We start from the raw sequence: 17,654 nt of genomic DNA, 5'->3' as shown, positions 1-17,654 counted from the left end.
GTGCTATCGCTGGCATAGCTCCCTGGGGCTGTGGAAAAGGGACCAGGCTACTAGCATCTCTCAGCAGTGGCCTATGTCCCACTAAGTCCAGGGAGCTGCCTTTTACTGGGGTGTCTCCATCAGATCAATGATTTTGCTGTAGAGGCACTCAGGGGCATCCAGCCCCCACACAAAGTCCCAGTGGTTCCAGTCAGTGATGTTCCTGTAGTAAACAACATTGGTGATGCGGGACACTAGCAGGCTGACGTCCCTCCAGTCAGCTGTCCAGTCCTCACCCCCGGACCACACTGCAGTTGGCACAGGCATCTCCTCGATCTTGTAGGAGGGAGGTTTCTCCTGGAGAGACATGGGCACTCCTGAGAAACCACATTTGTCATTAAGCCTTGCAAGCCAACTAGTCCCTTTAACATGCAGGATGGGACTCTGGGTAAGCCTGGCCACAGTTTCAGAGGGACACTGTTCATGAGCTGAATGCAGAGGCTATGGGTCTTCCCCTGGGCCCTCCACCTCTGCAGAGTGTCCACCTCCCTCCTCTGGAAACTAGCACTGCTGCTGTGGCCTCCTGTGTGGCCTCATACCTGGTGGTACATGGCTTGGTTTCCACTGCCGTAGTCAAAAGCTTTGAAGCCTCCTGATTTAACCACCTATGAGGAGAAGATAAAACTCAAGTTAGATACAGAGCTGGGCTGGTGAGCATCACTGCACAGGACTGGTGTTTCAAAGCCTTCTTGAGGGACCACATCACAGAGAGGGTGCTTGCATGAGATGTTTCAGGCCTAGGTATCACCCCCTATGCTCTGAAGCCAGACTTTCTGCCTTTTTTGCAGAGCAACAATTGGATTTCCAGCTCCATGGCCACCCCCAGCTATCAATTTACAAACCAAGGAGTTAACATGCAATTTTTAAGTTGCCCCAGTGCTAACTCACAGTAGCGAAAACCTATTCACTGACAGCATTTTGGATGTAGCGTGCTGTTGGAAAAACTTCATGTTAACAAGTTTTTATTCAACACAATTAATATCCTTTCTGCTCTCTTGGCACTTCAGGCTCAGAGCATATGGACATCAGTGAACCTGCTTCTTTTCAGAATTACCTTCTGTGCTAGGGGAGAAAACTCAGACATCTACACAACAGTTACTTTGATTAAGAGGACTTTTTTCCACCTTCCCATTACCTATAATTTGACTCTGCAAAGAGGCACGCCCCCGGGGGGCTGGGGTGTCGCTCATTCAACCCTGGCTCACTGCCGGGCCAATGTTGCAGCTACAGCAGGTTGCTCAGGGCCACATCCAGGTGAGTCTGGGCAATCGCTGAGGACAGAGATCCCCCACCACTTCAGGCCTGTCTCAGGGAAGCACCACTTGCGTGCAGAAGGATTGTTACGCGCAACTGGGATTTCCCACGTTGCAGCTTCTACCATGGGCAGAGTCTGGCCCTGTTGTGTCTGTAACCCCTTTGGGCATCTGATAGGTATTCTGCAGACTTAATTTCTTAGCTTTCTTTTTCTCATAAGCTGCTAACGCCAAGGATTATTGACCTTTCACATCTATCCCGAACTCACAAGACTTTTAGTGGAGAGACCAGTCAAAGGGAGAAGCCTATGCATTTAAGCATTTCAGGGAACCAACCTGAGCCCAGTGTATCATATTTTTAACAGATGTCCCATCAGGATAGTGGGCTGCATACACATCCAGTCGACTCTGCAAGGAAACATATTCAAAATATCATTGATTTTGAAAGGAAGAGGAACAGGAGAAGGACTGTTTACAGACACTACCTTTTCCAAAACAGTTGCTGCTATATCATACTGTCTAGAGAACTGGATCAGGTTCAGAAATATAACTTCTGTTAAAAACCAATTGCTCTGACACAGCTCCAGAGAAAGAAATAGTCCATGAGCAAACTCTATAATCTTTAATCTTGATCAAAGTTCCCTGAGTTCTGCCAAACCTCCCTTCCTCCAGCAGTGGGAGACAACTACTGGCAGAGTTTGACTCCCTACCTTTGAGCGCAGACAACCTCCCTGAAATCCCTGGAAGGGCTTGGAAGGTGATCTCCTCCTCTCAGCCAAGGAAGGACGTTGGCTAACCCTGTGAAGGAATTTTTGCATAGCCTATGCTCAGTGCTGTAACAGGTCTGGTTACAGGGCTGTAACTGTAGCTGAGCTGTGGCAACCCTGTCCTGGCACAGTGGCTGTGTTCAGGACCTTAGTGACTATCTATGATCGTCTAGACTCTGCTTAGGTGGTGCTGAGAGCCCTGATTTAGAATCTGTAGGCAGGCAACGGTGGGGCTGCACAGCAGGTGCTCTATAATGCTGCTGGGAGACGCAGTTGGTCTCTTGATGGCAGGTAGCTCGAAGACAGAAATGCTAAGAAGCTAGCTGATAATTCATATTCGCTTGGAGACTGGGGACTTTTCTTATCTGGGGAGAAATTTGTGCAGGAGAAAGAGAGAGGGAGAGATCTGGCAGAGAGACACACTTCACTTTTGCTTCATATGTTTGTCCTTGATCACTCAAGGCAAACAGTCATGCAAGGAAGGGTAGGCTGTTTCGTAGGGAAGAGGCAGGCGATACGCAAGCAGAGCTGCAGGGCCAGATATTGGTGTTGGGCACTCTTGGCTGCTGAACCCCTGAGGCTTTGGCTTCCTCCCAGCCCAGACTTAAGGGCAGCGGAGCAAAACGTGCATGCATACACACCATATTGAGATTCTTCTCATTGTAGCCACCCAGAAGGAAAAACATGCTTGCGCAGGATTTGTGAAAGAATGAGTGGCTGCACAGTTCAGGAAGAAATTTCTGCATCTTTCTCATTTTCAAGGACACATCTGTTTTGCCAAGCAGAAGCTGTAAAAACAAAGGGCAAAATTACCTTCTTATATTTCCCTACCTGCAGCCTAACTCTCACTCGACCTTCCTTTAATTGTGGTTGGCCAGAGCTGTCCCATGAGCTGCACAGTGAATAGATGTGCTTCCCAGGATACCATTGGCGGAGAAACCACTTCCCCTTTACCCTCCTACCCCTACAGAGATCTGTACAAGTCACTCAGGGATGCACGGCTCATGCCATATTGATGTGGTCATTGAATGCACACTAGGAAAATGAATGTTCAGGCACCTCTTCTTTCTCCTGCCTCTCCCAAGCTTTGTATTAGTTTTTCACTGTCATTAAAATCAACAATTTTATACACAGTAAAGCTGATCATTACAAGGTGGCCTGGCCAAGAATTCAGTAAGTGCCCCCAGAGACGGACTGATTTCAACACCAGAAGAGACTACAGATAGCAGGAAGACGTACATTTAACACAGTGACCATGCAGAAACGTGCCTGCACCTGAAATCGTGCGTAATTAATCAGTGGGAATTAACTGCTTTCTGCTGCATCAAATTGCTCGGGGATTGTGTCTGGGCACAACACCTCTTCTAACATTCATGCGTTCAGTGGACTAGAACATAGAGTAATCTCGTACCTTAAGGGTCTTGCACTGTCTGTCAAGAAGGAGCGACATTTTCATGATAGGACTTTTGGCATGCTTAATTGTCACTACAGGAGCCAGGGCAAAAAACATTTTGATTTTCTGAGCCAGTTCTGGCATGGATGAAAATGCTATGAATGCTGAGGAAGCAAAAGAGCAAATTTAACATAAAAACAATCTGAGATTTGCCAACCTGTACTCAGATGCTTAATCCAAGGGTTCATCTGGAACTTGGAATTAGAGTTCTGGGATATGTGACTCTTCCCTCCTTTCTGTTTAACGTCAGCGTAAGAGATGTTCAAAAGGAGGCAATCTCTTTACTTCTACAGTTAGATGTGACCGATAAAGTGCTTTAATGACCATCACTAACTGCTGCCACATTTGTGAGATGAAGATAACAATACTGTCATCTTCCGTTAATTGCTGCTAACGGGCACCACAAACATGAGGGTTGTCTCATACCTATGCTGCCTTGGCTGATGAAAAGAAGCAGCCTTCCTTTCATATGAAAGTGGAAGCTGTGACCTCAGTGCAAAATCTCTTCGCTTTTTGTGTGGAGACCTGTCAATCAAGTTTTCTAGGCTGAAGTACAGTAAAATGTCCTAGCTGCGACAGCACCCAGAAGCTTACTAGAGGTGGAGCTGTTCAGAAGTCACCGAGAGCTTTTTTATTGTTCTAAGAACATGCTGGTCCACCCAGATTTCTTATGAAAACCATGGCTTCGGTGGGACTTCTGATTGCAAGAGACACTCTGGATGTTGTCTTAGAGTACTGGCTCAACAGCCCACAAAGACAGGGATGCTCTACACCTTCTGCTTACAAATTCCAAAATGAAAAATGTCGATGTTGCCTTTGAAAAAGGCAGTCTCCTGTGCTGTGGAGAGAAAGGTTAGGTGCAACCCTTTCTAACACACCGATAGCGGAGCCCTGTGAATAGCCGATGTAATATATTTGCTTCTGTCCAGTCTTCTGCAGAACAAAGTCAATCATTGCTGGGAGGTCATACATAGCCATTTCATGAAAACTGAAATACAAGAATTGTGCGTTAGTTACATGGTAACACCAGAAGACAAAAATCTGAATTTTGACTGGTTTGCATTGCTTATATATTTAAGGGCTTAACTTTTGAGGCTAATTTTCCAAAAGAAAATTCTCATTACCAAGTGGAACTCTGTACTTGGTGCAACTAAAAAGGATCCAAGGGTATTCTTCCTACAATGGCCTCATTTCTCCTTGGAAAGCCCTAGTTCTCCCCTTAACAATGATTAGCTTCAGGGAAATTGTGCAAACTATGACCAGCAGTGCAATACACCATTTCAGCTGCAATATACAACTCTGACGACCCAGAGCTGGCTCCCATCAGGGTGTCAGAGTCAGCTCTGCTCCTAGAAGATGCTCTTTCTCGGAAGGGGTTGGAGTGCCAGTTTCTGCCCACGTACCTTTTAGCATGGTGTGGTGAATCACAGTCCTATAATAAAATGGCCAAATCGACCACATGGCATAGCTGCCCATCCACACTTCTAGTCATCTCTCTATTCCACAATGTGCCAATTTTATGAACTTTTCTACTGCAAGCATATTTATTAGCCTGGGAAATTGAGGATTGTTCTTACGATCAGCTCTGGATAGGCAGCAGCTTAACATTGCCCCCCTTGAACTGTATTGCTGAGCAGAAGGAAAAGTCGTTTCCTAGATCTAGTCACAGTGCATCTCCAAAGAGAGGTGTGAGAGATTGTTCATGGCGCTTGAATGGAAAGGAGCCAGTCCACCAGAGAGCTTCTGGTGGTGTGGGTGGACTGGGGCCAGGCGTACTCCATTCACTTTGTAAGCCACCCTGCCCATTCTTAGGGACATGGTTTCTGTGGCACAAGGGTGGCCTAGACAAGATCTAGGAGACTGAGATCTTGCATCATTGCTTGTGGGCACCTTGCTGGAAGGTTTGGCCTGGGAGGTCCTTGCAGAGTCCTGGAGAGAGGGGCAGGTGTCTCCCCGGGATGGGTCTCCACACACAGGCAGCAGTGCTCTGTGCTCTTGTCGAGGCTGGGCAGAGAGATGCTGGCACTATGTCACAAGGCAGGTCTGCACACATACCTCCATACTCTGTGAGTGCATGACTAGGAGATTTGGAGGAGGCCACAGCTAGCAAATTAGGTATGCTAACTTGCCTGCTTGGAGGCACCTACCTCTGCCTAAAGGTTAATGCCAAGCAGAAAAATTTACCAACTTTTGTAATCCTCTCCAGCCTACCTGAAATCCCAGAATTCTTCCTGGTCAGCTGAAAGGTACTTGTGTCTTTGGGACCCGGTGGTCCCGCGACTGTTTCCCAGCCAGACATCATAACCAGAGTCTGCTAGTATGAAGCCAAGGCTATTGTTAGCCAAATTTTCAACCCAGTTGCTACCTTCTCCAAGTAACCCATGCTGAAGAAACACAGCTGGTTTGGGGCCTAGATGTGAAAGAAACAGCATATTTCATTAAACGTGAATTTTTCTATTGTACTCATCCAAACTCAGGCCAATAAAACCTCTCTATCTTACTGTGTAAAAACGTAGAATACCCTGACTAATACAATATCTCCTATTGAAGAGAAAATCTAGAGAAAGAAGATCAAAACAGAGATGTTAAGAAATGTTTGCAGTAGTTTTCTTGTGGTTGTTCCCCTAGTTGTCTCAGGCTGGTGAACTGCTGACATTTCAGATCCCACACGCTCATTCCCATCAGCTCAACACCACGGATCCCGACTGGCCATGGCAACCACGCGAAAGCATCCATGATGCTGTCATGGATGGCTATGTGCTTTTTAGGAAAGACAGGCCAGGAAGGCGAGGTGGTGGAGTTGCCCTTTATGTGAGGGAGCAACTAGAATGTATGGAGCTCTGCCTCGGGGTGGATGAAGAGCAAGTTGAAAGCCTATGGGTAAGGATGAAAGGGCAGGGTAACATGGGTGACACTGTCGTGGGGGTTTACTACAGGCCACCTGACCAGGAGGAAGTCATCGATGAGGCCTTCTACCGACAGCTGGAAGTAGCCTCACGATCACAGGCCCTGGTGCTCATGGGAGACTTCAACCACCCTGACATCTGCTGGGAAGACAGCACAGCTAGGCACAAACAGTCAAAGAGGTTCCTGCAGAGCATTGATGATAATTTCTTGACCCAGGTGGTGGAGACGCCAACGAGGAGAGGTGTGCTGCTAGACCTCGTACTAACCAACAAAGAAGGTCTAGTTGGAGATGCGAAGGTTGGGGGCAGCCTTGGCTGCAGTGACCAGGAGATGGTGGAGTTCAGGATCCTGTGAGGAGGGAGCAGGGCAATGAGTAGGATCGTAACCCTGGACTTGAGGAGAGCTGACTTTGGCCTCTTCGGGGACCTACTTAGGGGAATCTCATTGGGTAGGGCCCTAGAAGGAAGAGGGGTCCAAGGAAGCTGGTTAATATTCAAGCGTCACCTCCTCCAGGCTCAAGAGCAGTGCATCCCTCTGAGGAAGAAGTCGAGCAAAGCGGGCAGGAGACCTGCATGGATGAGCAAGGAACTCCTGGCCAAACTCCAGCAGAAGAAGGAAGTACACAGAATGTGGCAAAGGGCACAGGCCACTTGGGAGGAATACAGGGACGTTGTCAGAGTGTGCAGGGATGCGACAAGGAAGGCTCAGGCCCAGTTGGAATGAAATCTGGCAAGGGATGTCCAGGACAACAAGAAGGCCTTCTTCAAATACATCACTAGCAAAAGGAAGACGAGGGAAAATGTGGGCCCACTGCTGAATGGGGCGGGTGCCCTGGTGACGAAGGATACAGAGAAGGCAGAGTTATTGAATGCTGCCTTTGCTTCCGTCTTCACTGCTAAGGCCAGTCCTCAGGAATTGCAGACCCTGGGGACAAGAGAGGAAGGCTGGAGAAAGGAAGACTCTCCCTTGGTGGAGGAGGGTCAGGTTAGAGATCTTTTGTCCAAACTTGACATCCATAAATCCACGGGCCCCGATGGGATGCACCCACGAGTGCTGAGGGAGCTGGCGGATGTTATCGCTAGGCCACTCTCCATCCTCTTGGCAAGGTCCTGGAGATCAGGAGAGGTGCCTGAGGCCTGGAAGAAAGCCAGTGTCACGCCAGTCTTCCAAAAGGGCAAGAAGGAGGAGCCAGGAAACTCCAGGCCTCTCAGCCTCCCCTCCAGCCCTGGAAAGGTGATGGAACAGCTCCTCCTGGAGGTCCTCACTAAGCATCTGGAGGACAAGAAGGTGATCAGGAGTAGTCAGCATGGCTTCACCAAAGGGAAATCATGCTTGACCAAGCTGATAGCCTCCTAGGATGGGATGACTGGCTGGGTAGATGAGGGCAGAGCAGTGCATGTTGTCTCCCTGGACTTGAGCAAGGCTTTGGACACTGTCTCCCATCACATCCTCCCAGGTAAGCTCAGGAGGTGTGGGCTAGATGAGTGGACGGTGAGGTGGCTTGAGAACTGGCTGGATGGCCGAGCTCAGAGGGTTGTGGTGAATGGCGCAGAGTCAAGTTGGAGGCCTGTGGCTAGTGGTGTCCCCCAGGGGTCAGTCCTGGGTCCAGTCTTGTTCAACATATTCATCAATGACCTGGATGAAGGCCCAGAGTGCACCCTCAGCAAGTTTGCTGATGATCCTAAACTGGGGGGAGAGGCTAACATACCAGAAGACTGTGCTGCCATTCAGAGGGACCTGGACAGGCTGGAGAGGTGGGCCGAGAGGAACCTCCTGAAGTTCAACAAAGGCAAGTGCAAGGTCCTGCACCTAGGCAGGAATAATCCCATGCACCAGGACAGGCTGGGGGTTGACCTGCTGGAAAGTAGCTCTGCCGAGAAGGACCTGGGAGTGCTGGTGGACAAGTAAAACATGAGGCAGCAGTGTGCCCTTGTGGCCAAGAAGGCCAATGGTCTCCTGGGGGTGCATTAGGCAGAGTGTTGGAAGCAGGTGGAGGGAGGTGATCCTGCCCCTCTCCTCAGCCCTGGGGAGGCCTCACCTGGAGTCCTGTGTCCAGTTCTGGGCTCCCCAGGACAAGAGAGACATGGCACTCCTGGAGAGAGTCCAGCGGAGGGCTACCAAGATGATTAGAGGGCTGGAGCATCTCTCCTCTGAAGAAAGGCTGCAAGAGCTGGGCCTGTTCAGCCTGGAGAAGAGAAGACTGAGAGGGGATCTCATCAACGTGTACAAGTATCTGAAGGGGGAGTGTCAAGAGGATGAGGCCAGCCTCTTCTCCGTGGTGCCCAGCAACAGGACAAGAGGCAATGGGCAGAAACTGAACCACAGGAAGTTCCATCTGAACCTGAGAAAAAACTTCTTCACTGTGAGGGTGACAGAGCATTGGAACAGGTTGCCCAGAGGGGTGGTGGAGTCTCCTTCGCTGGAGATATTCAAAACGCGTCTGGATGTGATCCTGGGCAATATGCTCTAGGTGACCCTGCTTGAGCAGGGAGGTTGGACTAGATGATCTCCAGAGGTCCCATCCAACCTAAACGATTCTGTGATTCTGTGATTCTGTGATTTCAGATCCCACACGCTCATTCCCATCAGCTCAACACCACGGATCCCGACTGGCCTTGGCAACCACGCGAAAGCTCAAAAGCACAGCCTTGTCCCTGAGACTGTTGAAATGCAACAGTCACAAATTTATGAGAAAAAAAATGAGGACCTCTCTTCCTTATACACTCTCTGAGCCTCAAAAACCAGGTCACTGCTTGGTACCAAAGGTGTTTACCGTGTTGTAGGCACATTTTTCTATGCTGTCTGATAAAGCCTTGATTGTAAATCAGAGAAATGCCACGGGCTGGGATTTTTGCTTTAGCAATAAATACTCCCCTGGCCTGATAAGGTTCATCCCTTCCCTCAGATCTCAGGTGGTAGCTTGATATGCTACAGGTTTTTTGTTGCTTGCTTGTCAAATAGAGCCGTACCTCTGTTTCTAGGATTTTCTCTCCCATGAGGAATTCTGTTCAGTCTTACATAATAACCATCAGGAGTCAGAACTTCATATTCCTCACTGGGGTACCCTCTGTAGCAGATCATTTGACTCTGAGAGAAGAAAAACAAAGTTGGAAAACTTTACATAGCTGAGATGTTTGTTTGATCTGGAGTGCATCCCTCATCAGTTGGGATGTCTCCTTAACCTGTTTGCATGAAATAAATAGAAACACTGCAGGAACTGGACCTTCTGTTTTGTCTGGTGTGCCTGTCCCAGGTGATGACCTCTTTGACATTATGCTAGACTGAGTGCGCTCCATTTAAATTCCCCACCCTGCTCCAAACAAAGAGAGCTGAGAAGGCACAATCAGCTGTGCAGAGGCGTAGAAATGTCTTCACACCCAATATCGCTTTCTGCACTCTTCCACCCTACTCTGGCAGGACGGACTGAGCACTTAAGAACCTCCAGTTAGAAAAGAATTATTTCGTGTGCTTTCAAAAATTCACAATAATTGAGCTTCTCTTCTGCAGGAAAAGATCAAACAATGAGAACTACAAGGAAAAAGGAGACATTCACTTTTGAATATTTCCAAAAATAAAGGTTGAAATCAGAGGGATTACTGACATCTGACAGTAGTAGCAAAACATGTTATTTCTTGGTCAAAGCCAAGAAATGTCTGCTCATTACAGAGCAGATAAGATCACAAGTTTATGTAACTCACAGAGCTGGGCTGACTGGAGGAGCCTCTCATGGCAATAAGAGAAGCTGTACAGCATTCAGCAGGACTCCTGCACTTCTACCTAAGCTTTATTAATGCTTAAAATTCAACAGATTGGGAAGTTCCAATCTGGTGAAATCAAGTTGTGATCCTGCCTACATATAGCTATAGTTGCTTTTTCACATGGTTGGCAGGAGGGATTAGTGTTGACAATTTTATGCCAAGCTTTTCAGTTCATCTTTCAAGACCTTCCAGACACCTGACAGCCCTGAGCAACCTGCTGTAGCTGCAACGCTGGCCTTGCTGTTAGATGGGGTCGGACCGGAGACGCCCACCCAGGGTACCTCCAGCCTGAGCCTGGCTAGTATTATACATCATGCCTTGAAAAGCACCACTTACACTTTGTTCTTTTTAAGATAACTTGTTGGGTTCATAGTTCCTGGCTGAGATCCTGCCTAAGCAAGGGGCACAGAAGAATGCCAAATTGTTTGAACAAGGACGAGAGGAACGTACAAAATTTTCTACCCTCAAGGAAGATGTCTGATCAAATAGACACATGGGATTGCTCCCTTCTCTAACTGACCTACTTATAATTACACTTATTATTGCTGGGAGGAAGAAGACTCATTCAGGAAGCAGGACTTGTTAATGAAGGTATGGAGCCGGCATAACATTATACAGCTCGGCATATACCAGCACACATGGTGATGACCATGGTAGCCCAAGCCCTCTCCACATACTCTCCGTGACGTTTGCAGCCCTCTCTCCCTCCCACCTAAACGTCTGCAAATTTCCAGACTTAGACGAAAAGCAAACATATCTCGACTTACAACATTCATGAATGTCTCTGGATTTACATCCTTTTTCTTCCTGATGATATCCTCTGAGTTCACAGATGCTTGCATCAAAAGCAGGATTGCAATAAATATCCACATCTTGCACCTGGGTAAACCAGTATTTTTGTTAATAATGTTGTTATGAAAGCCTGTCTCTTCTTGGCCATGCAGGTGTAAGTTCCTTTTGTATCCAAACACCATAAATCATAAGCTAGAGGTGGGGAGGAGTTCCCAAATCTAGCTTCTATTGCAGTCCATGCAAGGCTCTTTTTAATCCTCCGTACACACTGGATCTGGTACTATGCAAGACACTTTATAATACCAGAATGAAAATGACAGAAAATGTGAGTAGATTAAATGACATATAGGTAAGAACTACACACAAGAATGATACAAAAGTATTTAAACTATGCAAATAACACATTTGGGTTGGCTCAGTTATGACTATGTCTATACTTTTGCTGTTTTTCCTTATTGCTTAACTTCTGCACTCAACAACATTTACAGAAGCACCCTATGTACTGAAACTTATAGAGACCTGTAGTAAGACTATTTCTTAAACAAATGTAACCAGAAAACATCAGAAAGCTTTTGATCACCTCAGGCCCTCCTATCCTGAGCAGAGATCTATTCTTAACATCCAATTAATATATTATTATATATGATTTATAATGCTTAGTCAGGCTCTTAAAAGTTAGAGCCTAAGTTCTACTCAGTTGCATTAGTTGCGAATTTTCTCATCAGCCGTCTAGTTAGTTTCTACCTTCCTTCTTCCTCCTTCTATTGACTCTCCCATGCCATGAGATGCACCTTCCCTCTGAGACAACAATCCCAGTGTTCACAGCAACTCCCTCTACAGTATTGACAAGAAGCAATTTGCTGAAAAAAGAGCAACCAATGCTTTTTTACCCACAGAAAGATAAGTCCAATGCAAATCTGGATAAAGGGGAGGAAAATACATTACCAGGCAGAGCCCACCGTCGTATCTGATTTGGCTGGTGGTGTGAATGACAGTGGCTCTATCCACAGCAGCATTAAAAAGAGCGTGTTGTGTCAGAGCCCTGCTACGTCGCTGGCACGCTGGACCACATCATGAGTCCTCCAATTAAATGATGTGCACACTGGTCATATCATTGGTAACTTCCTCTGCTTCACCTTGTGGTCATGACTTTCATGCTTGCAAAGGGTTATATTTCTGAAAGCAGCCAGAGTGGTGCTGCAGTCAGGAATTTCAGCTGTGAAGCTGCATCTTAAGCTCATGATAGCTGTAGTCAAAGCTATCAACATATTTTCTTTTTAAGGGGCCATTTCTTAACTCCCCGTGACCTTTGACAATGCCCCCTTGAAAGAACTCCTATGGTAAGGAAAGGACTAGGGCTGCCCTCACTGCCTGTGTAGCCGGCTCTGAGTACCCATAAAAGAGCAGGGGAGAACTGCATTTATATCTGACTCTGCAAGCTTCACAAGGCCTCAAGAACATGCTGATCTCTCTATAGACACAACCGGGACAGATCAGATTTTATTGGCTGTCTGGGTGGGAAACCCTGAGTGACTATACGATACTTTAAAAGTGGCACAGAAAATCTCCACATCCCCCTAAAACGCAGGGGACGGCATCTGCAAATTGCCATTTGCAAAATCTCTGCAATGGTTACTAGCAAAGCACCAAGCTTAGCATCCTGCTGATGGATTGCAGAACAGAGAAAAGTTTACTCAACACCTCTGTTTTACTGGAGCTACATGTATTGCATAGAGCAAACACAGTTTATTCTCCACCCGCCCCATGTGATGTTGCAACTTCTGTCTTTCTGTAGCTGCTCAGTAGCCACCTAAAAAAACGAGCCTTATGGTTACCCGATACACTGTTTGATTATACATTTCCTGGACGTGGATTAGGTTGATTTCCAATGTTCATACCAACTACAGTCTATGTGCATATTTGAGTTATGAAACACGCTCAGCTGTCTCACTTGTACAAAACACGTGTGTCCCTCCATTCACCAGGCTGTAATTTTCTATCAGCGCAGCAACCACTGACATAAAGGGACTGCATGTGTGGGCGCTACCTTCCCTACGATGGGTGCGGCCAGAGCCTTCCCTGTTTCATCAGTTTACTTTTGTCCCTACCTCTACTTCAGGCTTTGGAAAATGTCTTTGCACTGTTGTGAATACAAAAATCCCACTAAATACAAGCTAAGATAGACTTTATTTGTTATCTAGAGGAGGGCAACTCCAGTGCACATCTTAAGAGGACTGAAAAACGCTCTTTGAATGGAAAAAGCAGTATTCAGTGGGTGTTTTTCTGCTTTACCATCAAGTTCCCCTCAACAAGCATAGAGACAGACCACTCCTAAGTGGCTCCTATCCCCCTACATCCTCCTTCAATGGACCTGGAAACAGGTACAATCTCCAGTTCACAGCTTCTCAGCTAAAGTGAGAACTGAGGAAGTGTATCAAATGATCTGTCTTGTATCCCTCTTCCAAGTTCTTCGTGGTACCAGACTGGTAACCGAGATCAGCTACTGGCAGTACTGACTGTTGCCCATGTCTGCCCATCAGTGCCATGTCTCACTGTGACCTGAGTCCAGGCAACCACAGAAATAGAGGAGGTACAAGACAGGGTGGAGCTGTCTCATCACCATATCCTCAAAATGGGTCTACAATGTATGGATGTGTGCCATGGCAGGGACTGCTAGGTGTCCAGCATCTCTAAAAAGCAGGACGAAAAGAGAGGTATCTAGACATGGATTTAACCACTGAAATTCGAATCTGGGACTATCAGTTCAAAGCACTTCTCCCACCATTAGTGAGTCTAGTTCCCTGCAGTGACTCCATCTGCAGAAGTGACATCTTTTGTGTGACTCTCTTTTGAAGCAGCCAGGCAATAGCAGGCAAATTTTTACTAGTTAGCTGAATATTGTCCCAAGAACATCTCCAAAGCAGGCAGTACGGGAGCCTCCGCAGCCCTTCAAATACGCTTTCCCTGTATGATCAGCTACTTCTTCAGCCACTGTTGTGTCTGTCACCTTCTAACTCCGCTAGGTAGCAGTTTCTGAGTTTGGAAGGGCATCTGAGAATTCTTCAGCATCCTCAGGCCATGGGCTTTCATAGCAGTATATCATCACCACTGTGGCTAGCGTGACATTTAGCTCCAGCACTTCTATTTGTGGTAAGAGTCAGAGAAGCTGCTGAGAAAGATTAGCTAACTTTACCTAGATATTCTTGCGCAGCTTAGTCAAAAGAAGAAGTAAAGATGTTAGAGGCTCATCTGGTTCAAAACCCAGAGCTGGGCGTTTTGACACAGAGGTGCAAGTTTAGGGCGAAAGAGTAATAGTACCATGATATTGCTCTGAATGCACATTTGACAGAATTGTAAATCCGCACTAGTATTAACCTACAGGATCAGGATCCCATAATACATAGTAGGGCACATAACTAAATATTAGGGAGAATATCACAGGAATCTGATAAATTAAAGAATATGAGCACATTTATGGGATGGGTCTTCAGTACTGTTGTGGGAACTAACGTAAAAAAATCAAGATCATTTAGAAAGGGGAAGATATTTTATCTATGTTTCTAAGCAAGTAGACTGTATCCATCAACACTCACACACACTCTTTGTCAGTCATTTGGTCTGTCACACCAAAATGTGTGTGTCCAAGTGTCTGGCCAGGGTCACATGGAAGACAAGGGATGCTATTCTGTCCTCAGTATGCCTTCCGGATTCCTCTTGATTGCAATGACAAACTCTTTCTTGGACAAGTCTCTAATATCCTTTAGGAGTCAAAAGTTATTGTGACATCATCTTTTGCTTCGGCATCTTGTTTACTTCACCCTTCATAAAGCCTGTGCAATGTTGCTGCCAAGTGTCTTTCGGTTTTGTGTTTGAGAAATCTTAAAACTATAATCAATGTTCCTATTGGGATAACAGGAAGAGAAACAGTCCATAACATTTGCTGTCCTCCTTTTATTAGATTCAGGTCTGTGCTGATGAGTCATGGGCTCTGTGGTACCTCATGGTACAAGTAACACATTCCTCAGTGCTTACCAGTTTGATTGCTGTTAATCACGCCCTGGCTTATCAATGCATACCATTCTTCTAATTCTTGCTCTGGTGTTTTTCTGGTGTTTTCACACACATACAGGTCTTTAGACTACATGCATAGGATTACAGTATCTACCTTCTACCTTCTACCCAAGCAAAAGCGTAAGTCAGTCGGGAGATGCTTGACTAGCCATCATCTGGTTTTTGCATCCTGAGCTGGGAAAGAGAATATCATTCTGATTTTAGCAATAAAAGAATATCAACGCTTGTGTAATCCCTGCCAGACAAATATGATTTTATTTGCAGTAACCTTAGAGAGCCTTGCTCAAGTAAAGAACATGATAAATAAAGTTTTGCTGAACTGGTTGTACCTCTCCTAGTTTAAAGCCCCTAAGCTGGGCTGGGATATCTCCAGCATCTCTGATTGCACAGTTAATAGGGATTTTAATTATGGTAGAATTGCATAGTCGAGCTTGATGAAACAGTGAATTATTTTCACAACACCTTGCTGGAATTATTCATGTAATCATTTTATACACAGTAGTAAAATTGGGTTAAGCAAAGCACAAATATTTCCTAACATGTTGATTGTGAAGTAAATGAGATGTGGTGACCAATGGTTTGTCCTAGCTATTCCTTCTCCTGGTGCTTCATTCAGATGATCCCAGAACAACCCTGAGCTTCTTGTGTTTGTCCTCTTACCTCTAGCAAAAAAGTAGTGTGCACAATAGGTTGTAAAGTGTTTTTTAAACCGGAAATGGTTTGCCTACTACAGCAAACTTTATAAGTAAACACTAATATTAACCGAATCTGTCATAATATTTTTCTTGGGCCCTTTTTTCAATGTGTTAGGGAAAGACTGGTTTGACTCATTCTTAGCCAAAGCACTGGTCATGGCTGTCAGAGATCTTCATGGAGCAGTAATGTGTTTTACACGACATAGTTCTTGGCTCGGCTAGGAGAGCTGTCAAGAATGGAGACCAATGTTGACCTGTAGAAAGTGCTGAAGGCAATTATACCTAATGATGATTTTGGCTAACCATAATTTTTCATGGCCTTATATCATTCCCATCTGCACAAATTACCAATATATGAAAATACAGGTCTCAAGGACCATTTATTTAATCTCTCTTCCAAGTCTTCATCTAACATTCTTGAAAGAGGATTTGGAAATAACATAGGAAATAGCACAGAAATTGTCTATAGTTACTAAAATGAGAGAGCTACCTGTCATCAATTCAGTAAAACTCTGGATCAACTCAGCAATACCAGACTGCTGGAAATTTTTTCAGGCTTACTTTTAAGCATGAAAAACCATTAAAAGGCAGCACACCATCTAACATAACTCAATGAAACCTTATCCTACATTAACCCTGGTACAAATCGGATTCTAAATAACAGTGTAGGCCAATAATTTGCTTAAAGCAGATACCAAAGCAATCCCAGGGTTACTGACAAAAATGCAATTTCATTTTATATATGTGCCTTTGCATAGTCCCCATGCAGTAAAGACACTGCAGAAGTGCTCACCATCTTCCCAGTGCAGAGACAGCCTTGTAAGCCAAGCGTACGCTTCATAAAAAAGGTTGTTCATGCACGTGCTACTTTTTTACGTTGACTGTGAGAATGATAGAAAATTATAGGCCAGCAAACACGGTGCCATTGCTGTATTTTGAATGGGATGTGACACTGTTTAAGCCCATCTTGCCTTGTGCCCCATATGCATGCAAATCAAGAATTGTTTTGCATGCGCACATCTGGAGAAGGTTAAGGAAGCAGCTGAACAAGCAATACCCTGCACATGTGTGGGAATAATAACGAAGTTGCTTCCCTCACTTACATGTAGAGAATGAAGAAAAAGCATTGGTGTACCATAAATACATACAGGGGAATGATGAAGGCCTGGGTGCTTGGTCGTGAAGTCTAAGAGTGGGAGATTGATCTGATCCAGACCTGGACCTGCAGGCTGATGTCCCAGCTGGCCTTGACCCGTCCCCAACCCCACAGAAGTGCCTAACTTCTGGGCTGGGGCTGCCCCCAGCTGCCCCTAACCTGCCCTGCTCCCTCATAGTAAGGGCCCTGGCTACAAGGCCCTGCCCTGCCAACATGGCCCCCTTGGCTCCAGGCCCGCAAGGAGCCATTGTCTCCCACGGCACCCTGACATCTTTATTCTACCAGGAGAAAGTGTGGGTCCCAAAGTGACAGGCTTCAAACAACAAAGGACCCTGGTGCTTGCAAGACCAACATAGCTTTGAGAGCGTGTCTCAGCCTGCATCCTTTGGGGGACCAGCAGCACCTCAGTTCTTGATTCAAGGGTCGGGGAGGCAGAGCAGTACCAAGATACTCACTTTTGGCTCTTCCTGAAGGTGCAGAAGGGGAAAGGTGAGCTTCTACCCCCAACAGAGGGGAGCCTCGTGGAAGTTGCCTCAGTCCCAGGGGTGTCAACAGTTGCATGTGAGGGTTCAAGTCATAGTTTTAGGCTTAGTCCACTTAAGTCCTCTTAAATCTTACTTTGTGAATGAAGATCCTAAACTGTTCACAGGTCCCAGCTTTGTGAGAGTTACAGAATCGTTTAGGTTGGAAGGGACCTCTGGAGATCATCTAGTCCAACCTCCCTGCTCAAGCAGGGTCACCTAGAGCATATTGCCCAGGATCA

The 17,654-nt window shown here is 46.1% G+C and overlaps 1 protein-coding gene across 1 annotated transcript; it reads right to left on the bottom strand.

Annotated features, from left to right (window-relative positions):
• Window positions 1-102: 102 nt before the first annotated feature.
• On the bottom strand, window positions 103-11,049 carry LOC104149543 (lipase member M). Its single transcript, XM_009683208.2, has 9 exons — window positions 10,945-11,049; window positions 9,389-9,506; window positions 5,724-5,922; window positions 4,391-4,500; window positions 3,471-3,616; window positions 2,701-2,847; window positions 1,629-1,700; window positions 579-644; window positions 103-336 (listed from the first exon to the last, which is right to left on the bottom strand). The coding sequence occupies exons 1-9, from the start codon at window positions 11,047-11,049 to the stop codon at window positions 103-105; spliced, it is 1,197 nt and encodes a 398-aa protein (XP_009681503.1).
• Window positions 11,050-17,654: the final 6,605 nt, after the last annotated feature.

The sequence above is a fragment of the Struthio camelus genome, chromosome 7 (genome assembly GCF_040807025.1).
Source record: "Struthio camelus isolate bStrCam1 chromosome 7, bStrCam1.hap1, whole genome shotgun sequence".
Classification (NCBI taxonomy): Eukaryota; Metazoa; Chordata; class Aves; order Struthioniformes; family Struthionidae; genus Struthio; species Struthio camelus.
This window is presented reverse-complemented; position numbering and strand designations above follow the sequence as displayed.

Coding starts and splice junctions, on each gene's coding strand:
- LOC104149543 (XM_009683208.2), bottom strand. CDS start 11,049: ATGTGGATATTTATTGCAATCCTGCTTTTGATGCAAGCATCTGTGAAC. Junction 5,923..9,388: donor AGAAAATCCTAGAAACAGAG/GTACGGCTCTAT, acceptor TTTCACATCTAG/GCCCCAAACCAGCTGTGTTT. Junction 1,701..2,700: donor ATGAGAAGAATCTCAATATG/GTGTGTATGCAT, acceptor GTTTCCTTGCAG/AGTCGACTGGATGTGTATGC.